Source organism: Mirounga leonina, unplaced genomic scaffold (assembly GCF_011800145.1).
Source record: "Mirounga leonina isolate KUSES-001 unplaced genomic scaffold, KU_Mleo_1.0 Mir_125, whole genome shotgun sequence".
Taxonomy (NCBI): domain Eukaryota; kingdom Metazoa; phylum Chordata; class Mammalia; order Carnivora; family Phocidae; genus Mirounga; species Mirounga leonina.
This window is the reverse complement of record NW_023270305.1, coordinates 72,842,343-72,867,743: the sequence shown is the minus strand read 5'-3', so window position 1 is coordinate 72,867,743 and position 25,401 is coordinate 72,842,343. Positions and strand designations below refer to the sequence as shown.

Genomic DNA, 25,401 nt, shown 5'->3' with positions numbered 1-25,401 from the left:
CAGGCTCTTTTTGTCCAGTGAGTCAAGTTATGTGTAGCTGAAGGCATGAAGGACTGCCAGGCAAGACCATTATTAAAATTTTAAAACCCTCCATTCTCTGAATAATTAGTTACTCTAAGGTTCATACTACCAAACCTTCAACCTTCTGCTTCATTGTACCTTGGGAAGTCACAGACACCCAAAACATAGTCTGTAAGATGGATCAGGGCAGAATATACACAAGTAGAAGAACTGTATTGCCGATAACCATACTTGTGGGAAAAGCAAAATAAAACAAAACAAAACAAACATTTTGGGAAAGATTGTAGTGTTTTTCAACGGAGGCCCGACTGGCCCCTGGGCAGGACAAGTCTTTGTGAACAGGACTCTTTTATACACTGCACAGCGCGTACCATCCATGCCTCCTAGAGCAGCAAGCGCCAGCGGTAGGCTCCCCGTCCCCAGAACCAAATGCAGCCCCACACGCTGCCAGATGCAATCTCGGGGAAGCACCACTGGATGCGAGGATCCAGAGGGGGGAGATGTTAAGGCACTTTCAAGGTACTTGAAGATTTCTTGAAATCCTGGCATCGATATAAAACCATTTCTTCATAAGCAGGAAGCTGAACAGTGAGTGGCTTTATCATTACCTTGGCTCTCCCTCCTGTTCAGGCACTTCCTCCTCTTCTTCCTCACTCCCACTGTACTCATATTCAGTTTCATCTATAAAGAAAAGGGCAAGATAAACGGGACAGTTCACAAATCATGACACATGCATCTCCAATAGCATTACAGCAAAAAATAAACAATATGTCCTTTATGAAAATAATAACGTGTACAGAGAACCTGGAAAGAGGAGAAGTGTGACATCCAATTCCTAGAGTGAACGGCAGCATTCCCTGGGCTACCCTTACTCCGCATGAAGAGCGGATTCTACTGCATTCCAGACAGCTCCTTATGGGATGCACTGGGGAGGGGGTCCAGGGCTGTGAGAGGGGCTCTCAAGCTCTTGACACATAAGAAAAGTGGTCCCAAAGAGTCAGCAAATTCGGAAAGTCCCATTGATGCCAAAATGCAAAAGAAAGAGATTTAACAGCCCAAACCAAGGCAACTAGGAGACATCATTTGGTTATTATTGGCACTCAGGGAACCACTTAGAGCCCAGCAGAAAGGTCTGCAGGCCTGACCACGGGTGAAGCGCAGGAAGCACTCAGAGCATAAAGACATGAATCAAATGTTCCCACAAATTTACAAAGATGAAGCCGGGGAAAAACTGATGCAGAAACAATACAGCAAAAGGAGAGAAAAGTTGCTCTCCTCTCACCAGATAAAGCACAAATTTCAACATGAGCAACCTGTTTTCACTTCAACAGGTTTTATGCCATTTTCCCCAAAGTAACAGCCCATCTTTTTTTTTTTTTTTTGTAACAGCCCATCTTATTGGACGCTGTACCTAACGTCAGTACCCAACTTTGAGGGAGCATTGCACTCCAGAGAGCAATCAAAACTAAAAAGGTTGAAGAGATTTACAAAACCAATCTATTCACAAAACACATTTCCAACTTTTTTCAGACACAGAACTTGAAAATCGGTGTCCTGGTTAAAGAAAACAAATCTGAGAACTTAAAATGGGGTTGCAGTCTATATCATATACAATTATACATAAATATTTCTACAAATTCATGAGTCTCTCTATATGACATTAGTTCTTTTCATTGCTAGACAGTCAAAACTATGTAATTTTAAAGAACATTAAAATAGCCTATCTTCCAAAGGAAATTCCAACCTAAATAATCTTTGGACTCCTTTAAATAGTACTGTGTTATGTTTAAAATTTTGTACTATAAGTTCTTCCTTATTGACAAGGGGATGAGGGTATTTGAAAGGTAAATAAATGCCAAGCGGGAAAAAAGGCCACTGTGACTTGAAAACTAGAAAATGAAGATAAAGTGCTCTACTGTTCCCACCTGCAAATGTGCACGAGACTCCAGGCTGAGTAGCCAGTAAATGCCTGGCACACAGCAAATGTTCCAGGACTGTCAGCTATTATTAAGAAAATACATACTGGGAAAATGATCCAATCTACAAATAACCTTTTCCCAAGAAAAAGCTTTGTTTACAAACTTTAGTTCACTTGTTGTAACTACATAGCTTAACGTACAAAGCTTAATTACGTTTATAACTGAATTTATCAGAGGGCCAAAAAGCTGTTGTGAGCATCACTGATGATTTAGCTCTGAAGACTGAAATGAACATGTAAAAAGCTCAAACAGACCTCCAAAGAGGACTGTGAACAACTCTTCTATCGCCTTGAACTTGCACTTTTTAGTTTTTTTCTTTGACCTTAAAGTTTGAATGTCAAGAAAAATTCATTATCAAGATGCCAGGTATTCAAATGTCTTTCTGTAAAGTTATGGTAAGAATTCATAAATTCATAATTCTTTGATCACTGTGAGCTCGAGGCCTTAGGAAGGGCTGTGAAAACGGTGACGAAGCTTGACTACACCTTGCTGGACAGAGGTAAACAGAGGGCACTCCAAGCAGGTGGACACAGAACATGTAAAGATATAAAACCAAGATACTGGGAACAGAAAGGAATGTTAAATAATTGGCATAAGGGCATGTTCATGTTGTGCCGTAACGAGAGAAAAGTAGTCAGGTGACCACGCCACCTGCACAGAGTACAGCAATAAGAAACCCAGAGGGTTCTTGAGCAGGAGAGAAATGGGTGAACATACTGATGCAGATGTTCACAGCTGATGCTCAATAAACCTTGAGTGATGTATTCAGAACGCCCATAATGAAGAAAAAGAGCAGCACAAAGACATGCTCCTGTGGGGGAACGAGAGAAACACCCCTCCGTGTTGACCAGCCACAGCGCTTTCTATCTGGTGTCCGCCTGGCGACACAACACGCAGCTCCAGTCAGCTCGACCTGAGCCAGGCTGGACCTGAGGCTCATGCTCATGACTGACCTGCAGAGCAGAGACAAGCTACTCCAGCACTGGCCAAGGGAGCACACACTCCTGGGTGGAAAAGGAGTAACCTATTCTAGTGGCAAAAACCTAAAATATTATTTTTTCAAGATGAAAATAAAAACAGGTCAATACCTTTCTCTCCTCTCTTCTTTCTGGTCCGGTCTATGTGGTCCTTAAGCTGGATTCTAACTTGCCTTTCATTTGGCTGATCCCTTATAAAAGGATGTTTCAAAAGCTGCTCTGTGGAGGGTCGCTGCATGTAATTCTTCACCAGGCACCCTTCTATAAAACTAAAAAATTTCTTTGACCTATAAGAGGAAGTAAAAAAGATCATCAAATTTCCACTGCAAAGAGCAAGACTCCATAATATGAGTGAATTATTAGTCTGAAAACATATAAGAGCTTCAGAATTCACTGTGAACATTCTGCAAATGCACAGGAAAATATTAGGAACTCGGGACCATGGTGGATAAGAAGCATTATTTAAGCATGGTTTAAGAGTTATGCCACATCATCGACAACAAATCACCAAAAGAGAGCTTTGAAGGAAGTCAGATTTAAACAAACTGGGTTTAAATGTAATGTTGCTTATTAATCATTGAATCACAGAGGTGGAGAAAGCAAGGGGGTAAAGGAAGGCTTTTGTGAAAATGAAGGCAGACAGAGGACAGCAGATGTCTGGAACCTGGAAGACAAGGATGGACATAGAGATAAGGAGTCGGTATATGACCAAATGCTGGGGCTCTTGAACCTGTTAATAAGACATTTCAATCAGTTTCCAACTGATTTATCTATCAATTCTCTATGCTTAATGTACAGAGGTAGAAATACGTAATAGTTCTAAGGAGGGCAAGGATTCTGTCACCTACATTTACCCTACCAGCTACAACTATTTTTGCCTGTTTCTCCATGCCTGGCTCATGATGACCCCCATCCCTGGTCTTGGCCAAGACACTCACCCATCCTATCTTTTGAGACTCAGGTAAGGCGTCGTCTCTTTAGGTAAGGCTTTCCTGGCAACACTCTACCCCTACATCCCCATAGTTAGGAGCCTTTCCTCTAGGTTGTCTGCATTTAATAGACTGTACATGTCATGTTTATGTTTCTGTCTCCTCTGCTGAGGTACAGGTCAGGAATTGGTTCTGATTTTTCAATGTCGGCAATGCCCAACATTGAGCATGGGCAGACCACAAGAGGTATGTAATAAATTTTTGTTGAATGAATGAGTTGTTCAGTCTTTTAAAAATGTGATTTAGAAAATTAGTTCAGTTCTTTCCAATTACTTCACTGCTTTTAAGAATCATGTCTACTGTCTTGTATTTCCATTCAAACTTACCATTTTTTTCAATTCAACAAATATTTATATATCAACAATTTACATTTGTTTATGCTAGGCTCTGTAAGAAATACACATAGGAAATAAAGTGGAGGAAATCTATGTACAAACAACAGCAGATGTGTTATCAAACTGCCAGAGGAAGAAAGAAAAGAACTACTGCTACAGGAGGTTAGACATCAAAAAAAAGTAGGATAGTCGATATTCTAGAGATGGGAGAGAGAAGCCACCATTCCAGAATGAAAGGAACAACATGAACAAAGGTAGAAAAGTACTAGAGAGTAATGAATCATTTTCTGATGCTAGTATGAAAAGTGGAAAAGAACAGAAAAATAGGTCAGGGTCGGCTCAGAGAAGGGCTCTCAAAGTCATCAGCGAAGTTGTGACTTTATCCTGTGGTTAATGAGAATGTTGTAGTGGACTTTGTTTTTAACACAGAGATTCCTAAACTCCACTGCCCACAAAGACCACTTGAGGAGTTTATCAAAAATACAAATACCTGGGTCATTCCTCGGACCTAACAAACCAGAAACACTAAGGCTGAAACCCTAAATTAAAAGATTCCAAAGGGATTCTTACCTACCAAGTCTAAAAATTAACATTTGGGAATCAATGATCTACAATATTTTCTTTAAAATCGATTGTTAAGTTCTGCTGGAAGAGAGTTCGCTGATCACTTCTCCAAAACCAGCAGTAGCAATGTACATTGGTGGATAGGAAGACAGCAATCAGAAAGGAGGAAGAACATTATGTGTGCAATCATCTCATCTTTTGGAATACTTGGGTAAAATGAGAACAATGATTTAAATGGATGAAAATGCATCTAATCAAGTTTAAAGAAAGTTTCATGTAAGAACACAGAAAGAATCTGTCATCTACATCTGTCTCTTTACATCACTGTATTATGCACAGAGTGGTTAATCCCCAAATGCAAGTAATGGACAGAATAATCAGAGTGGGGCCAGCTGACAAGACTTGTGAATTGCGAGGTACCCTGAAGACAGAGCATAAACTCCGTTTTTAAAAAAATAGCATTATTTAATTTAGCTGGCCAGCCCCACAGCTTACTCCTTGGTGATGCCCACTATATACATTTGGTTTCCCTAGGGCTGGCCACCATAGATGTCCAGAGTTATCAAGTTTCAATACAAGAGACCAACCGGGGCTAAAATCTTGGCAACCATACTGCCTTAGAGAACTCTCTAAAACCTGGTAAGTGGAACTAGATAAGCTCAGTTATCTGGAGTTGAATGTGGTTAAAGACAGTATAAAAAGAATGAGAAAAATCCTGCCAGCAAACAAAAGGTGGGGAGAGACAGGAACAGGGAGAAGTGTGAAAGAAGCAAGAGTAAAAATACGTGTGTGCATATAATGCCCACAGATGGGAAAAGAGAACTACAGGACATCAGAAAATGAGCAACCAAGAAGAAAAGAACAGACAGCAAGAGCTAAAAGACCAAATCCAGAAGAGAAAAAGGCTTGAAATTGAGATCTTTTGCATATTTCACAATTAGAGTCGAAAACCCAAGAAGAGACGACACTCACTGGAAACCCAGTGAGAATAGTTACAGAAGGGGAAAAGACCACCATGGTAGCAGGTGTGAGCACTAATAAGACCGATGTGCCCAGGAAAACGGGAACAGAAGGGGAGAGGGCCCACATGCACGAGGAGCCTGAGTGGAGACAGAATTGAGAGGAAAGCACTCAGAAAAAAGTTCAAGAGGAAATAAGTAAGCAAAATTCTCAGGTGAAAAACCCTTTCCCTCAACACTTTTAAAACTAAACCAAATCAACACTTTCCCGCACCACCACAATTCTTAAAGTTTTCGCCAGGGAAGGTCACCATCATTGCCCTTCACTGATAAGTGACTTTTCTGGAGCAAATATATGAGGGCCACAGGGAGAAAAGTGGCAGCCCAAAGACAGGACCATTCTTTTCATTTCTGGAATGAAAAAAGATGCACCTAATTTCAATGTTTTGCAACAATTAGGAGTAAATGCCTCCATTAACATTCGAATCCCATTTCACCTGAGGAGCTTCAAAGTCAGTACAGCTTTGCTTTTGAATGTGAAAATGCTTAGAAATGTATTATACTTAAAAGAGGGCTTAAATATTAAAATGAAACTTTTTCTTTAACCATGTTACAGTGTTTCCTATGGTCACTTGTTACTATTTTGTAATTAAAAGAGAATTTATCAAGAAAAAAACATTTTAAAAAAATACTTTTTAATTGGTGTTTCAGGGCACTGGCTCTTATGTTCTTTGGGAACTGGAATGACTAGAGTTTTGTACTGGAGTGAAACTGAAAAGTAACAGTTTTTTGTAAAAGGAAAGAGCAACAACAACAACAAAGCATACATAGCTTACCATTTTTTTGACTTCAGCCTGGGAGGAGGGTTTCTGGGAATGAGAAACAGTGCTCTCATTGGATGCATGTCACAGAGAGCTGGGGAGAGGAGACGGTGACGTCAGTATGGCACTTTTTACTCATTCTTTATTTCTAGGGCTCACTCAAAATATCTAATGTGCTGTCCCATCACCTGACGGACAATCTTTATGTCAAGCAGTCTAGACATTCAGATATGAACCCTAGGGCATAACCTGAGTTCCCCATTTAAACACAGCAAAATATAAGGAGGTCAAGAGCAACAAGAAGAATACACAATTTCAAATTGACATTGGAAAGTTTTTGTAAATCAAAGATAAATACAGATTTATAGTCTTAAGGGAGTGAACAGCTTAAGTTTCTAAATCATCTATAAGATCGCAATGAAAATAATTTTATTGTCACAGGGTCGTGGTGAGGATTTAAATCAGACACTGCTTGTAAAGGCATTCATACAGTGCCTAGACACAGTAAGCGGCTGTGAAGCCCTCCAGAAATGTTAACTGTTCGTTCGCTGTAGTGCTAGGAAGGAGCAAAGACGAGAGAATAAAACAGACTATTTGATCCTGTGCAAGTACCGTTTATACTTCTACCACTTGCCCAATAAAGCTATGTCAGGTGCACGCAATCTCACAGTAGGTAATGTGCATTTTCGTGTGTCTATTTACCTTCATGAGAATCTTACAAGGCAGCTGGGAAATGGGGGCCAAAGAAGACAATCTATTCCCACTGTGAAAGAAAACTGAAACAAAGGATCCGGCAATACACCCCCGTCTCAATTCCTCAGACGGAAACATGAGGAAACACATGGTGGTCAAGACTGACATCCATTTCTTGTACCGCAAACTAAATTTTAGCCGTTGGAAATTTTTTTCATTCATTCAACAAATATTTATTCAGCAGCAACTAGGCAGCAGACAAGTATACATTCTTTGTATACCCCCCCTTTTTAAGGGGACCAGCAGATAATGCTGTTTTATCTCTATTCTCTGCAATTCTACCCCTGTCTCTGCTCAAAAATCAATTTTATGAAGTTGGCATTCAGTTAATTCAAAGGAGAAGCAAATTTCACAAGTAACAAAACAAAACAAAAAAACAAACAAACAAAAAAACCCCACAAAAAACCCAGACCTTATTCTACAGATAAAAAGTTATGCCTCTGTTGGTAAAGTCAACGGAAGTATTACTAAAATTTCATGTGTCAGGACCAGTTTCATGTGTTAGGATTTAGTTTCATTGAAGTTTAAATTGTAAAATGAAAATTACTGCCTATTATTCTGATGTCAGCGTAATTCAGGTCACACATCTGAATACAACTTAAATAAAAGATAAAATGTAACCTACAGACTTCAGGGATCTTCAAAAGGAACACTGGATGCCAAGAATCCTTTTACATCTAAAACTTCACTGTATTTATGCTTCCTTCATCTGAATGTCCCACTAGGAATGGCTTTACCCATGAAGCCGTTCTGTTTGAAGCCTTGAGACTAGGTTTAAGTCACATATAACAACTGGGCTAAAAAGGAAAGAACGTTACTTACGGGGAGCACCTTCTGCCATCTCAATGGCTGTAATGCCACAAGACCAAAGGTCACTCTGCAAAAATAAAACAGTATGTTACAGGTACTGGATTAGATAGGAAACCACTAACTTACCACGGCTGGCTACTCACACAAATGATATAAAGGCATTTTTGAAAAGAAGTTTGCCATGAAATTAAAAGCAAACACATATGTAAGAATACCTTCCAAATGAATGAATGAATGAATGAAAAAATAAAGGTAAAATTGGTTTGCTAATTAGAACCACTCGCATCTATGACTGAACTAGAGGTGGCCCACAGAAAAGCTTCTTTCTAACTGCCACTGAGTGCCCTGCTGCTCAGTATATTTCATTTCTTTACATTCACTAACCTGGACCCCTGGCCCAGATTTATGTTTAATTTTATGTTTTATGTTATTATCTAAAATTTAATTAAGATGTTAAAATTTTAAAGGCTAACCTGAAACTAATATAACACTGTATGTTAATTATACTTGAAATAAAATTTTTTTTAAAAAAGCACTCTTTTATAAAAGGTCCAACAGTTGAATTAATAAAATCTACTGTAGTTCACTAATTTGAATCACAGTGCTGATGAGCCTCTCCACTCTCCCATCAAACTTTAATAAGGGGTGAGCAATAAGCTGTCTTTCTGTGCATGGAATCTCTTCCTTCTGAGTCCCCTGTAATATTAATTTTAAAATTTGAATTTTAACTTCACTCCCCACTCAAATACAAGTTTCATGAGGGCAGGCACTTTAGTCTGTTTTATTCACCTTAGTATCCCCAGAATTGTGACTGGCATGTGGTAGGCACTCAACAAACATTGGCTGATTTCTTAAAATCCAAGCAAGATTTTTAAAAGTAGACCATGGGTAGTTATTATCATTAGCATTCTCTTGTTTATATACTATTCTAATGAAAGAATTACTTAAAGTTGCTCAGCTTAAGCATTTTCTAAATAACCTATAATTACGTTACACAATTCAAACACGTGTGATTATAAGAAGGATAGGCCCACAAATTTCTCCTTTATTTTTATGAGGTTTTCTCTACTATAGGGTGCAAAGGAGGGATTTCACCCAACTTGACCCAGTGACTAATCTCAGCAGCATCAGCGGTGGGACATGCAGATGTTCCATGCCACTTGGTGTGATGTAACATAAACCATACCCATCTCCTGGGGCAATCTTGCTTTAGGTCTTTCTTGATACTAATTGAATTTCTCCAGTTTATAAGAAACAAGGTAAATGCCTTACAAAGACTGTAAAATTAAAATTCAAAAATGGTTAAGACAAATCTGGATGGTGGAACACTGCCTCTTCAACAAGTCAGTGTCATGAAAAAAAGAGGAAGGGGCTGGTCAGCCTTGATTAAAAGATACTCTGTAGCCAAACAGCCAAATACAATGTCTTGTTCTATATGAAACACTCGTTTGGATAAGTCAGATACTAACCAGTTGGGACTAATTATAGACTCCATATTAAGGAGTTATTTTTCTTTTCTTTTTTTTTTTTTAAAGATTATGTATTTATTTATTTGAGAGAGAGAGAGACAGAGCACGAGCAGGGGAAGAGGCAGAGGGAGAGGGACAAGCAGACATCCCGCTGAGCAGGGAGCTCGATGCGGGGCTCAATCCCAAGACTCTGGAGATCATGACCTGAGCCAAAGTCAGATGCTTAACCAACTGAGCCACCCAAGTGCCCCAAGAAATTATTTTCCATTTACTTAAGCATGATAATATTTTGGGTATGCTGGAAGATGTTTTCAAATTTTGGAGATAACAAAATGACATATTCAAGAGTAAAAAGCCATACAGTCTATATAATCTATTTTAAAATACTCCAGCATATGAAAAAATAAAATAAAAATTCCACCATACCATAAACTTAAAATAAGTTTCATTAATTGGGTATTTATAATAAATACTAAAATATACTGGAAAGTGTAAAGATATGAACTCAAGTTTGAATAACATTAACAGGTACATAATAGACTCTGACTCATTTAATTATGGCAAAACAATTTTTTAAAAAAAATAATTTTTGCAAACATATTCAACCCGAATCTGATGATCAAATATGGGTTTTACATTGGGATCAAAAAAGTGCATTATTGATATAAGTCCCTAGAGGTCACTCTAATAATTTATTTGTGTACCAAATCAAGCTGTAAAGCTCTTTAACAATACTCTAAAATTTCACATAGATGAAGCTACTGCTATATATTCCAACAGTATTTTTAAAAGTATAATAAATATCTGATTATAATATATTCTTCAAGTTTAAAAGGACAGCAAACAGGGCAGAGTATTTAACTTACTCATGACAAAAAGCTCTATGCACAAGACAGTGATTCATGCTGCTGTGAAAGCAGTACATTACTTAGTAAGGAGAACAAAGGTGACAGGGAACGAACAACAACAAGACAGCATCTCAGTAATGCCCCGGAAAATCTGCACCTGCAACAAGGTTCCCAAGCCTTCCTCACTGAACCAGCAGGAAGGGATAAGAGCTGTGCTATCTATAAACAGAGCGCCCATCCCTCAGGAACACGAGGGGCCCAGTGAAGGCCCGGAGCACAGGCTTACTCTGTAATCGTAGGTGGCATCTGGGTTCTCGTCACAGGCGATGACCTCAGGAGCCATCCAGTAGGGCGTGCCTATGAAGGTATTTCTTCTCCCAACCGTCCGGTCGAGCTGAGCACTCACACCGAAATCAACTGTGGGAGGAAGAGAAAGGAGTAGAACATAATTAACAAACAAGTAAGCCACAAGACGAAGAAATGTGAGGAGGAGGTGTCTTCAGTGTAAACTCAAAGAGTAATACTTTATGGACATGCAAACTCCTTAAGGTCACCAGCATCGATAAGGAGCACTGTCTCCAAAGCAAAGCTGCCAAAATGACAAAATCCTCTTCCAGTCTGCCGGCTCCTGGGCGGCCTGGACCCAGCTACTTCCCTGAGCTTCCACGACAGTGACCACTAGAGGGACTTTTGGATGAATTAGGATGTTCAGTGCTTGCAGGAAACATGCCTGCTACAAACAAGATCAAGTCATAGAAAGCTCCAAGTTCAGGAGAACTGACTAACACCCATGTGACTTTGCTTAAGCAGCACTTAACCACAGAAAGAGAAGAAACCCACAAAGGTTTTCGGGAAAGTACACAGTAATGAATTCAATAAAGAGAATCAAGCTAAATCACAAATATACTAAGAAACACTCCTCAAAGTACCCGGGACTTCAGATTTTTCACAGTGACCCCTACATCCCATGCCACTGAACAATGACAGTGGTCTAGAGGAAAGTTCAGGTTGGGAGGCAGAGGTGACAGGAAGACCAGGGTCTCTAACAGAATGTTTGCGGCATCACTATGCACACTGCCATTACCCCTAGGAGGACTGCAGGATGGTGGATGAGCTCCTGCAGAAGGGCCTTAGGGAGGGCTGAAATCACTCACAGGGGTTGGGTTATAGATTCAACTTCTGTAGGCAGAACATGCTCAGGAAACCAACTGGCCAGGAGGTGGGCTCACATGTCCTGACACAGAGACACCTGGGCCAGGCAATACATGCCATTTGCAGCACCTCAGACAGCAGTCACAAGTGATCACCAAGTGATTACGGAAGGACCATCACAGTCCTAGCACCAGGGGGCCAGCGCAGGGAAATACACAGCTTACTGAGTCACTGGGAATGAGAACAATTCAAGTGCCTCCTATCTTAGCTTTGAGGGGATTTCCCCAATGGGCACACTATTGCTCCACAGATGAGCAATAAATGGAGGTACTGTACAAGAAGGCAATAATGGAAGATTTTATTTTTAAGGTGTAACTACTGTGCTTAAGATTTTTGAAAGATGGACTAGATTCTTATAAGCATAAACAATTTTTTTGTGTGATGCCTTAGTGGAAGAAAACTTAATGCTAATTGTTAAAAATTTGACAGAACCATTATATAAAAGTGGATTGAAAAAATTTCAAAACCAGGTAAAGGAAACAAGAAATACAGAAAAACCATTATAAAATCATCTCCAGGAAGATACTTTGGACTCCATCCACCCATGCATAAATTTACTGAGCACCTACTACATTTAAGGCACTATGCTAGGTGCCAGATAAGAATGCTCTTGTAAATAAAACATCCTAGTTGCTACACTTCCAGAACTTAAATTCTAGTAAATAAGTCAGAAATATATGTAAACAAATAGCTATGTAATTATAAATTGTGATCAGGATTAGCTAGGAAATAAGCCGTAGATCAAAAAGTCAGGGAATACAGATCAGAGTGTTAGGGAAGGCCTCTGAAGATGAGGGGAAAAACTGCAACCTCAAAGCTGTTCCCAATGGGGAACAGTATGTGCAAAGACCCTGCGAGACATTCCAAGGAAGTCAAAAAATGAGTGAACTGGACAAGGAGAGAAGTGAGGATGGTCACAAAATGGGGCTGGAAAGTAGCAAGGGCCATGGCTTTTTATGGGCCATGGTAAGAAATGCAGATTTTATTCCAGGTGAAATAGGAAGCCACTAACTGTCTTTAAAGAAGAAAGTGCCATGATCTGATTTAAACATTAGTCTGTCTACTATATGGAGAGCAGAACAGGGGGAGAAGCATGGTGGGGAGGGAGGCTGGAGACAGACAAAGCAATAAGCCCACTTCCCACTTCTTAAATAGAACAGAAAGAGAAAATGTGGGTAACAGAGCTTTTAGCTAAATGCCAACGAGGTAGGGAGTGCTGCTGGTTTGCACCAGTGGCAAGTATTAGATCATGTGGCACATGCGTCACATACCAAGCTTCACCTCTGCATTCTCAGTCAGCAATACATTCTGGCCCTTGATGTCCCGGTGAATCACATGATGGATGTGAAGATGTGCCAGGCCCTGAAAAGGAGAGACAGATCTGAATTTTAGTTCTTTGTTGCTGCAAATAAAGAGCCTGGAACACACTTTTTATAACAAAGTACACATGCAGGCCACAAGTTTTATGAACCATATTTAGAACATACTACAAGTCAGTCTTAGTGCATTTCCAGGAAGACATCACCAATAGTACCACACAAACAGAAAGAAGTACCCACCTCCCAGTTCCAACGGGTTAGGTCCCCCGTGTGAGCAACATGACCAGTTTCTAGCTGCTCCTTGAAGACACACTCTAGATTACCATCTGCAGTTTCTCTGCTGTAATTTGTGCTATTTGTGTATAGGGTGGTTCCTTTCCCACGCTACACGTCCATCTTTCAGTGGGTGACCCTGTGGGTATATTTGAACTAGACCCATCCCAGGGGAAAAAACAAAGAGCCAGAGTGGGGTTTCAAGTCTGGCTCTTGAACACTGCTTCGTTTTCCCACCGCATAGTGACAAATTGCTAACTGCTGACCAATCCCACCTCCACCCCAAGTGTAAAACAATTCTGCCATCGAAAGAGCTTTATGCTCAAATAAAATAGCTTTCTTTCCCAAGGAAATAAACCCTACTGGGCATACAGCACTTTCTGATGACCTTGTATCGGGAACAAAGCCCGAGAGCATGTCTCTTATGAGAGGTGCGGGAAGGACAAAACCACATTTTGCATCCAACTATGAACTGAGAGACAACTCCTGTATTTTTTCTGTCTTTAGCTAGAGAAGCCGAATCTATAGCCTGCCTCCTTAACATACAAACGAGCTATCTATTCTGGAATGTCTCAATTCAAAAAGGCTAGATCAGAAGCAAGCATTTATTTAATTTTCCTGTTTGATTTTTTGTGTGAGGTTCTATTATCATTACTGTGCAGGATATGCATTAAATATAGCAGCTGCTCTAGAACACTAATTTTTCTAACACAGGGGGTTTCTAAACAGTAACTTACTAGTCTGCTTATAAAGCAGAATAGAGCGTACTTGATAGCTCTGTTTATTTTTCCACCACACAGGATGTGCAGTGTTATACCACAAAGCACTGACTAGGGGAAAAAGCGCTAAAAATATATGGTATGTTAGTGCTATAGTTAGGAAGAAAGTCTCTCCTTTCAGCATGGCATAACTCTGAACAGCAAAGAAGAAACCAAAAAAAGTAGCTTCCCTAATTCTTTCATAATTCCTACTTCTACTACCTTCAGTTCATTTTACATTCTCTAACTTTCCCAAACCCCCTTCTTATACTTTCATAGGATTATCTTAGCAACAAACTTAAGTATCCACATCTTCTCAATGTGGCCTGTGTGCACTCTTGTTTCTTAAGAGCGATAAACGTTAAGAAACATCTACTTCCTGGTCCTACTGCTGAAGGATTGCTGTGTCTCTAGGTGAAACCACTCAAGGTGTGTCTAATACCTTGCAGGCAATGTGAACTTGAGTTATGATTATTCTAAACGAGTACATCTTTCCCTATATGAAGAGAGAATGTATGTTCAACTACTCTTGTATGTTCAACTATTCCATGCCAAAATAAAGCCACAATTATGCCTCCTTAGCAGAGATAGTCCAGATAAAAATACACACTAAATATCATCCTAGAGCAAATGCATCAATGTTTCAAAGCTAGAAAACATTTTTCCTGTAACTCTATCTCATTCATGGACATCGAACAAAGGAACAGTCAAAGGATGTCCTTCAGTATTGGTTATGAAACACTGTTAAGTACCCATACTCAGTATGAACATCGGTTTCTACTAAAACGAATCAATGGCTGTGGAGACTATAAACGTGGAAGTGGGCTGGGATGAACACACTGACTTTGTTGGTAAACCTCTTGTCTCAAGGATTTCAGTGGGCGAGCCCAAGAGAGCTTTCCTACTTAAGCCTGAGGCCTACAAGCTCATGACTCTCAACCTTTTGAGGATCTTAACATAATAACGGCATGTGAATCTAACACCTACTAAAGGATGAGGACAAGTTTGCCACTGCAGAAAAGAGCTAACCCAGCAATGTCTTTGAGAACCCAGGTTATCCACTCGGGCTGGCTCTTTGCATTCCAACAGCTCACCTCCTTCTTACCATATTGCTTTCTCTTTACCAAAGTGGACTCTCAGTGATTCCTGTGAAAAACACACACTAGCTTATGACACACTGACTCATCCAGAGGCTTGTTTGTTTTTAGTTCACTTAGACTTTTGTCGTAGGAAAAAAAACCCATTCTAGATGAAATATAAATGAAGGAAACACTTGTTTCAGGTGCCCACCAAGATGGAAAACATTTGATGTATCTCAAAACGATGTCCATTAAGGTATTATATTCAGGTTGACAGTCAGGGGCCTCAAACAACCTGGCTGTCTTTGAAATGATGCCTGAGATCAACGGAATTAAAATAGCTAAATATACCTATTACATGATAGGTAAACAATGCTTGCCTATATATATAAAAAACATGTAAATTGTCTTTGATGGCTGAAATACATTTGATGCCTAGGACATTTATACTAAAATCTAGTTCTCCACTTGAGAAATCCCACACTGGAATTATATATAGAAAAGGTATGTATATGTTTATAATGGAAAACAATAACAACAACTATATTTACTGACAATCAGTTATGTACCCACATGTTACATTAAATGATTCATATATACCAACTCATCTAATTCTCATTACAGTGGTACTCCCTTCATTGGATTGGTATCCTAATTTTACAGAAGAAAGTAAGCCCTGAAAGGGGAGTAACTTTGCCAGGGGTATGCAGCAGGTAAGTAGCAAAGGCAGGACTCAAACCCATGTCTGACTCACTCTAACCACTATTCTTTCCTGCTGACCATGCCAAGAGTTTTAGTTGTTAACATAATAAATACATCTGCCCACTTGCTGAACTCCTTCATAGTAGTGCAGGGCAGGATACTCAGTTTTGTACTTTTAGACTCTGCCTCCTATAATAACCATAAAAGATAGGACCCTCATGTTTTAATAATGAAATCTGAGAGTGATTACAAAAAGAGGGTTCTCCCACCTCACCCCCTACAACTAATTTTCTTAAGGGAATTGCTTATTTTTTCAAGGGCTTCATAAAACATCTAAATAAAAAGGAATTAAAATTCATCTCTGTGAATTCTAAACAGCATTTTTTAAACCTACAGTCCTCTATGAAATTCAAACATAAAAGTAGGGTATATTTGCCTATAAGTAAAAAAAAATAAGTAACAGGTTTTTTTATTAGTGAGAGAAGCATAAAAATTAGATTCCAGTTTAACTCCACAGTCTTTATTTTTTAAGTGTGGTGGGTAAATGAAATCCTACCAAGTAATTTAAATGTGTAATTAAGGGGTAAAGTAGAGAGAAAAACTGGGACAGCTGGCCAAAGGAAAGGGGCTCACCGGTAACACATGCACTTTTCAAATGCAAAATATACAGACCCTTTGCCTGTCGTGTCAGCATAGCTCTACTACTGAAAGCAATCATTTAGAATCTGCTAAAACAGTAGTTCAGAAACTTTAACATCATAAACCGGCTTTCCAAATGGCTGTAAACAACATTAAACATTCAAACTTTTCCTTGTTAATACTGCAACAGAATCTAACAGCTAATGCCAAAGTCCACAAGATGATTTTTGAGAGCCAGCGTTTGACAACATTAATATTGATTCATAAGCTTAGACAAAGGATTCCGATAAAAACAACAGAGACTATTTCTCTTCACTTGGATTTTGTTTTTAACACCTGGAGGGTGAATTCAGGGAAATGCAAAAAACTATTTTTGTTTAAGTCTACTTTCTTTAGATACTTGTCACAATCAAAACCATGATGTAGCTTAAACAATCAAAGCCAGCTAGTTACACAGAGCCCTTGGCTGTCATGAAAGAACAATCTATACAGTTATAACTAATGCAGAGAAATATTTCGGGCCAGGAAAATGAAAATGGGAACACAAGACCATGCACGGGACACCTTCTCCTTACCCTCAGAATTTCTCTGGAGATGTAAGCTATCCAATCTTCCTTGAGTGTGTTCCCTTTGGTGTTCTTCACAAGGTCTGTAATGGACCCAGCCCCACAGAACTCCATAACAAGCTACAGGGCAGAAAAGACAGGCGGTGACTAGCACATCCCAGCAACCAGCGAGAGCATCACCACGATCAGTACACAGTGGACATTAGTCAGGAAAGCAGAATCTAACTCCTTCCGCCTTTCCTAAAGATCTGGATATATGATCATTTTGGAAGCATCCAAGTTACTGAGAGCTCATTTCACCATCCAATTTATTCACTGTGTATGTTTGGTCCAGGAGATTAAGAGTTTCTGGTATTTTACAGCACATCCCCCAGTACAGAGATTCTGAAGTATTCCTCCTCCCTCCCAAGTACATGGGCATGGGAGGACCATTTTGTCCTTAATCAGTACCCAATTATCAGATATCTGATAGAGATACTCTAACATCTTTTCTCATTTGCCAGAGTCAAAGATATCCTCTTTCACACATTATGATTCTCAAACTACTTTATATTCAGAGAAATGCTATTTTAAGCAATACATAATTTTAAAAATACATTATTTACAATACCTAAATGTTTACAACATTTAGTATCAACAAAAGCATGTTTTTTAAATATCTAGAAAATGAACTGAATTGAGCTGTTTTAAAATTTTAACTTTGATTGGATTTGGGCAATGAAAATAAAGGTTAAAATTAAAGCAAAATGTTACAAATTTTCTATAATGGCTTTAAAAAAATTAGAAAAAGTATTTATCTTCCTGCTTCATAAGTCCAGTACCTTTGGCATAACCAATGTGCTAACCATAGATCTGACAGCATCTCAGTGTCATCATCGTCAGTATAGATGTGGCTGAATAAGAGATAAGACTGCACATATATTAATTCCAGAAATTTCCCTGGAATTTACTGTTTTCAATTAACTGTTATCATTAATATTATTAATACTTGTATGTTTGTCCCTTACTTCCAGGTTGTAAAGAAGATGCATTTAGTTGCACTTCCATATTAATTAATTTCCATAAATACAGTTTTTACTGTATGGATTTTTCAAGCTCCTAATTTCCTTGCTATTTGGTTACATTCCTTTTAAAACATGCCATTTTATTCCTGAAACATAAAGTTAACTCTTTTCCATGCAATGTGAAATCAACATAAAAATAAACATTCAGTATACCTTTAACCAAGAAGGCCAAGGAAGATAACAGGCACTACCCCCTTTGAGTTTGTTTTTCTCTCCCTTCCCTCTAGAAGGTCCTTAATGTCCTCTGAGTATCACCAAAGAGGAAACCACACAAAATGCTTGGGAAACGTTTGCCTACCCAGAGTTGGTCATCATGTCCTGGAGGGCTCTTTTTAATGAAAGCACCGTAATATGTTGCAATATTTCTATGATGAGAGTATTTCTTCAGCATATTTATCTCCAGTTTGATTTCTTCCTCTTCATCCTTAAGAAAAAATAAAAAAATAAAATGTGTGGCTTTTGAATGTCATGCATAATTTTAACTTCCCCACCCATAGGCAAGAACACAAGTTCCCAGTCCCTCCAGCAATAGTGGAAGACACATTCACTTTATCCTTGTGACAAGAATTGGGGACTTTAACAGGACTCCTCCTTTGAAATGCCGTTATAAGCTTTGCAAGAAATACATAAGTATGAAAGTTACAGAGGTATATAAGAGGTAGATGAAGCAGCTTTCCCACAAACTATGACCTCTGAACCTCAATTTACTCATTTGTAAAAAATGGGGGGGAGAAAAGAACGGATTGATACTATTTCAACTAATTACAAGGAAAGGCTGTTTCTTTTCTAGAAAATGTTTGTGAACAGAAATCATCTGGCACAGCTACGGCAGAGAAGGTTCACCTATGACAATCTTACACCAGAACATTACCTTCTGGTGTGGCCACAGGCAGATTACTGAATACAGACCGGCACCGCAAGCCCTGGATGGATGGCAGGCTTAATGAGATCCTCTACCCCAAAAAGAGATTCAGGTGAGTCCGGTGGACCCACAGTAATAAAACATCACTCAGTGACAGCAGGTTGTTTTAGACTTGGCTCATCCCCCAGCCTCTTGCTTTATTAAAGTAAAATGAGCAGAAGAAGAAATAGAGTTTGTGTGAGCAGATCAGAAGGGGGATGAAAGAACAGATGGAGGCACAGGTCTGGAAAATAAAACTAAGTTGCCCTTGTGAATGGGGAGGACTGCCAGTCTCCACTTTTCTCTCTCATCCACCCCCAGGGCAGAACCTGCAACAGCATGTGCATTCTGTCCCTTGCTGCAGACACATGACACAGTGAGTGCTCTGCCACACGACCTGCAGAGTTAATAAGTAAGATTTATGGATAGCATGAGAACCAGGGGAAAGCAGAGTTAAAGTGATGAAGAGGAGAGAAGGTGGAGGAAAAGAGAAAAACCAGCTCTGGCTAGAAAAGCCACGTTTGAGGGAAGATAAAGATCTTAAAGAAAAATGTGATAATCAGATCTCTGTAATTTCCTTTAATGACTGGTTCCGTACAATGTCCTCACTTCTCCCCATTGGCACATTCATTCTACTTATAACTGATGTTCTTCCTTCTGCAGGAAGACTCAGGGTTTCTGAGCAGTCAAGATGCCTGTATGTGCGTGTCTAAGAGAAAAAGAGAAAGACCGTGCATGTGAAAGCTAGTGTATCCATGTGGATGCACACAGCTGAAGAAACCGAGTCTTGCAGCCTTGCTCCAAAAACCATTCATAAGGCCTCATAAACCTAAAGTAAGTTTGGTTTGGAAAATACGGTTAAGATAAAAGATACATCATTAATTAGATATTAGTGATGAGACCAAATGAAAAAGAAAAGGTCTTTTTTTTTTTTAAGATTTTATTTATTTTTGACAGAGAGAGAGAGCACAAGCAGGGGGAGCAGCAGAGGGAAAGGGAGGAGCAGACTCCCCGCTGAGCAGGGAGCCAAATGCGGGGCTCGATCCCAGGACCCCAGGATCATGACCTGAGCCGAAGGCAGACGCTTAGCTGTCTGAGCCACCCAGGCGCCCCAAAGAAAAGGTCTTCTTAAAATACAACTTTCAGCTGTACACTACCGCTTTAGAAACAACATGTAACAAAACATGGAATCATCTTAGAACAGTGATTCTTAAGATGGTGGCCTCCAGCTTGGTCCCCAGACATAAGTATCAGAATATTACAGCATATTAATAGGCATAGTTGTCACGTGACTCTGGCAGATGGTAGATGCAAATATGAAGCAAAGCCACATAGACACATACAGTCTATATAGCAGTCTGTGTGCACTAATTCTCATTCAAACCCTGTATATATGAAAATACACCACATGCGTATCATTTCAATCTGATTTAAACATGGCCATGTTTAAATTTAAAGTAGCAATAAAAACTGAGATACTGGATAACTAGGAAAACTACCTTAATCCTAAACAAAAGCAGTGTTTAGCCTTGGGGAGGGGGACGGGCAGTGGTTAGCCTGGCTAGTATTACAAAAGAACACACTTCTATTTGGGACCTTTCTTCAAAGGAACTTTATACTAAAACATAAAAGGGTGACAGTTTTTTTAATGTAAGGCACAAGGAAGCATGCCCCAAACATGACTAGAAAGCCCAATTCACCTAAAGCTTTATCTTGTGCTCTTTCCACACGTTCACATCACAGGCAGTGTGTAATGACCACAACTTGCTGGCACAGAGCACATGGAGCCTGTTCCGTCCTGAGTCACCACAACTGACAACTCACTCCCATGGTTCCCCTGCTTTCCCCTGGTTCTCACGCTATCCATGAATCTTACTTATTAACTCTGCAGTTCGTGTGGCAGAGCCCTTGCTGTGTCATGTGTCTGCAAAAGGGACAGAATGCACTTGTCAAATGGGACTTGTCAAGACCAATAGGTTCCTAACAAAAAGCACCTGACTATGGCCATAAACATTCTCTAGTAGAAAGGCATGCGGTGTCACTCCTGGATTCAGGCCTATGGCTAAACATGTTGGGCCCTGAAAAGTTAAACATCCCATTTTCCTTCCATTGGACTATGACTAGATGACTAGAAACTGAACTAAAGGTTTGATTTTTTTTCCTTTTATCCAAAATCAGTCAACGTACAAAGATCTGGGGTATAAAGACTATAAAAAAGCAAGCAAAAAGAACAATGTTGAACTAAAATAAGGGAAATAAAAATATTGATTTTAATTGTGTATTTGCAGCCAATTATGCCATGCAGTATGTGCATCTTATTGGGTTTCAAGACTGCTTTATTGATTCATCCCTAACTACTTACCTCCATTCCCCATATTGGCTAAATTATTCCAAGGGTCATTATTTCATAGGATGCTCTGCCAGTACGTTTCACTTCTACAATTCTCCCATGAGAAGCTTCCTGAGCAATAATTAAGGATCACAACGTATTTTGTTTTTGTTTTTTTTTTTTCTTTTAGCGACACAAACCAATGTCTTCTAGGATCTGACTTGTTTGCCATTCTTTTCTAAGAATTAAGAGCTTCCAGAGGCACTTAATGTTTTCAGAGCCCATGGAGTTGAAATTCTTGTGCATTTCATACATTTAAAAATTGTCACAGGCTTAAATTCAGTGCTAGTCACTGGTGTGAAAGACATTTAATATGCATAATGGTAGATAATTCTGGCAGATTATCACAGCACAATCTATTTCCTTAAATCCAAGATGCCACTAGATAGAGATACTGAAGTACTTTATGTAATGAACTATGATTCACCATGAACCACAGACATACACTGTAACATTTTTTTAAATTGGGCTACATATTAGAAACAATGAAATATGATATAAGAACAACTTAAATACAATCAAGTTTGGCAATACACTGAAACATCCAAGTATCATCTGGAAATATAGTAATCAGATTAATGCCACTTGCCAGAGTATTTCTGAGGTTTAAGTAGTTAAATCCTGGAAGCATATGAAATTTAACTACCAAAAATATCAAGAGGAACATATTGTCCTCTCAAATTAGTGTTTTAGGAACTAGTTTATACAATACTTTGAACATTCCTTCTCTTGCTTCTATGATTCAAAAATGACTATTACACATCTTATAAAATAAAAGGATATTTAGCACCACTAATTGTCATATACTAATTAAGAATGCCCACCTTAGAGAAAAAGCATCAGAAATGCAGAATCTGCCAATGGCTCTGAGCCAACTACATCTGGAATCCTAATTATGACTAATGTATATAATACATGTCTTTGGGGTAATAATGAACCAACCTCTGAATTCAAATTTCCTTTTGGTCATTAGTTAAAAGCAAGTTTGGTGGTCTCATTCAAACATTTAAATATATACCCACCACTACCACCACCAAACACCTCATTTAGCCTGAGAAAATACAGTAGAAAACAGAGTTCGGGCAGGCTAGAACTGAAATTTAACAACAACAACCCCATATATGAAAGAAAGTGGAATGGACAAAACGACATGACCTAAGTTTATATATCCCATCTGTCTAGGCCAAGTCCAAACGACCTTGCCCTTCATTCTCCTCTTTAGTAGAAGGGCACAATCATATACAGATGAAAACTAAACTAAACTAAACTAAAGGTAACTAGAGAAAGGAAAGAGGACGTTTTGGTGAGAAAAGGAAGGCTCCCTCCTGGTTTTCTCCAATGATGAGGCAGCTGCTAGGCTCCACTCAGCGATTTAATGCAGCTGATGCCAATTAGCATTTTGGACTCCAACCAGGAGAGCCAACTCTCATAGAAAAGGTCTTTGTCTTTGACTGGAATAGGACTAGGCAAGTAGTTTTCTGTTGCCTTCCTTGGCTGCTTAGAGGATGGAGGAGGGGGAAACATCTGAATAGTGGTAATTTTCAAAAGCAGCTATGGATTTGTAAATAAGTCATAGGGCAAACCCTGCCCACTCCACCATCTGAGCAGAGGAGTACATATTATGAGTGCGTTTTTTTAAATTGACTCCTTAAAATGTTTTTTAAACTGTTACCCAAATTCTCTTTCCTTCCACTGATGGCAGTAATGATGTAAGGAGAGACAGGCAGACTTCAGATAAGTTAATTGGGAACAACCCAGAGGATTGAGAAATATTCTGAGTAATCATCTTTTTTCCCAGCATAATTCTTTACAGAATTAGATCTACCCATTAATAATAGTTGGAACAAAAAAGGAAGGGTAATTCATTATTCGCTCTATCTTTGCCAGTGGAGAGAGGGCTGATAAAATGAGATATACAAATATCTGTCAGATTTCACCATCAAAATGTAAAAATGAATATACACTTGGAATGAAAATAAAAAAGACCAGGGGCGCCTGGGTGGCTCAGTCGGTTGAGCGTCTGCCTTCGGCTCAGGTCATGATACTGGGGTCCTGGGATGGAGCCCTGCATCAGGCTCCTTACTCAGCGGGAAGCCTGCTTCTCCCTCTCATACTCCCCCTGCTTGTGTTCCCTCTCTTGCTGTGTCTCTCTCTGTCAAATAAATAAATGGATAAAATCTTTTAAAAAGGGGGGGGGCATATTTCTAAAAGAAAAAAAAAGAAAAAAAGACCAGTTTTATCTATTTTTTGTTTTAGTAAACTCTTACCAAACCCTCCATTCTGTGACTGTGAACTAGTAGAAAAATGAGAACAGATGACCTTTCACAGACAAATCCCAATTATACCTGAGAGTATTATTCAGTACCATACCAGTTGAATTAATCAAAATTATTATTATTTTTACTCAGACACACAAAAAGTTATACAACTTAAATTCACTGACAACTCAACCAAACAAAAGTGAACAGACCGATGTAGGCAAAATTCTGGAACAAAATAAGGTTACAGGATCTGGTTCTGTAGGTTGAGAAAGGAATGGCATGTTTTTAAAATTAATCAGCCCACTTCTCCCAAGATCAGTCAGTCCCAGAATAAAAATCCAACAGAAAAATTACAAAATTAACGTAACCAAATGGAAATCAGACACTTGAGACATCTTAAGAAGAAACACCGTTTTGGGACGCCTGGGTGGGTCAGTCGGGTAAGTGGCTGCCTTCGGCTCAGGTCAAGATCCCAGGGTCCTGGGATCGAGTCCCGCACATCGGGCTCCTTGCTCAGTGGGGAGCCTGCTTCTCCCTCTCCCTGTCAATCCCCCTGCTTGTGCTCTCTCTCTCTGACAAATAAATAAAATCTTAAAAAAAAAAACAACAAACACTGTTTTGGACCCATTTCAGACAAAAAGACACACTCTCTAGTTTTGCTACTCAATGAACTTCTTCTGGGACTCCAAAGTCTAAGGGCAATGGCCCCAAGGCCCTTACCCTGCTGTCTTTTGTGTCTACAGGCACCACACAGAACTTTTACTTGGCACAACAAAGTACTCACAGAGCCCTCTAGCTCTTCTGTCTTCTACAAAGTCTGTCAGACCACTTTACTGGCTGTATTTCAATGAGATTCTATCACTCAACTGGTACCTAGAAAGTGTGTGGTAAAGAAGAGAATGAAACAATAGCACCATTCGCCTGGATGGACATGCTGGGGTGAGTGATGAGGGACAACTTGAGGCTGTGACGAGATGATGCAGGATGGTGAATACACCTCACTCCGTTTTCTTACTCATGAACAGCCTTGGGAGACTGATGCTTCCATGACTGACACCAAGAACCACAAGGAGGCCAAAATACATCTCTGCAATAACCCCCTACCTAAAAGCTCAACACGGCAAATAAACATGATACTCTTACTCAAACAAGCAAGTCAAATAAGACACATCACGATTCCTCTCGGAACTAAATGAAACCATTACAACTTTCCAAAGTTTGCTGTCATCAAAACCCAGAAGCCCTAACAGTTGGCATCAAGCTCCAATCTACAGGACATAACACCATGGGTACAAATGCCTTCGGTAGTGTAACTTGAAACAGTTCATGTTAGTACTTAACTTCAGAATCCATCCATTTTCTTCCTCCATGAGGGAATTAGCTACACACACACAGATACAGACACAACAGGAGTACCTGCTCTAGAGGACCCTGAAGTATAGGAACCTAAAGCAGGACCTGAAACCTAGACTCTGATTGAAATGGAAAGCCGATCGCCAGATAAGGCTCAGTGTGGCCAAAATAAAATCTCCCACTCAAACACTTTACTATAATTGAAGGAAACCAGAATATGTCACCCCAAAATATGCTGCTTTGACATAAGGGTTATTTTGACTTAAGGGCACTTGAAAAACAGCAGGTGTAAGAGGGCATGCTAACCTCCCCTTTTCTTCCTAAAAGCAAGAGATAACATTCCCATGTGAAAGATGTCCT

The 25,401-nt window shown here is 39.4% G+C and overlaps 1 protein-coding gene across 28 annotated transcripts in view; it reads right to left on the bottom strand.

The window, feature by feature from the left end:
• MAP4K4 (mitogen-activated protein kinase kinase kinase kinase 4) overlaps positions 1–25,401 on the bottom strand; it is a 190,891-nt gene that overhangs the window by 55,104 nt on the left and 110,386 nt on the right. For 27 of the 28 annotated variants that reach the window (XM_035001817.1, XM_035001818.1, XM_035001819.1 and 24 more), the window contains exons 4-11: positions 18,436–18,561; positions 17,083–17,193; positions 13,009–13,099; positions 10,812–10,942; positions 8,221–8,275; positions 6,661–6,739; positions 3,089–3,264; positions 630–702 (exon numbers count right to left, since the gene is read on the bottom strand). In XM_035001817.1, the coding sequence (XP_034857708.1) occupies positions 630–702; positions 3,089–3,264; positions 6,661–6,739; positions 8,221–8,275; positions 10,812–10,942; positions 13,009–13,099; positions 17,083–17,193; positions 18,436–18,561 (842 nt within the window). Of the gene's footprint in view, positions 1–629; positions 703–3,088; positions 3,265–6,660; positions 6,740–8,220; positions 8,276–10,811; positions 10,943–13,008; positions 13,100–17,082; positions 17,194–18,435; positions 18,562–21,400; positions 21,492–25,401 lie in introns of those variants that run through there. The other variant, XM_035001825.1, reaches the window with a different exon arrangement.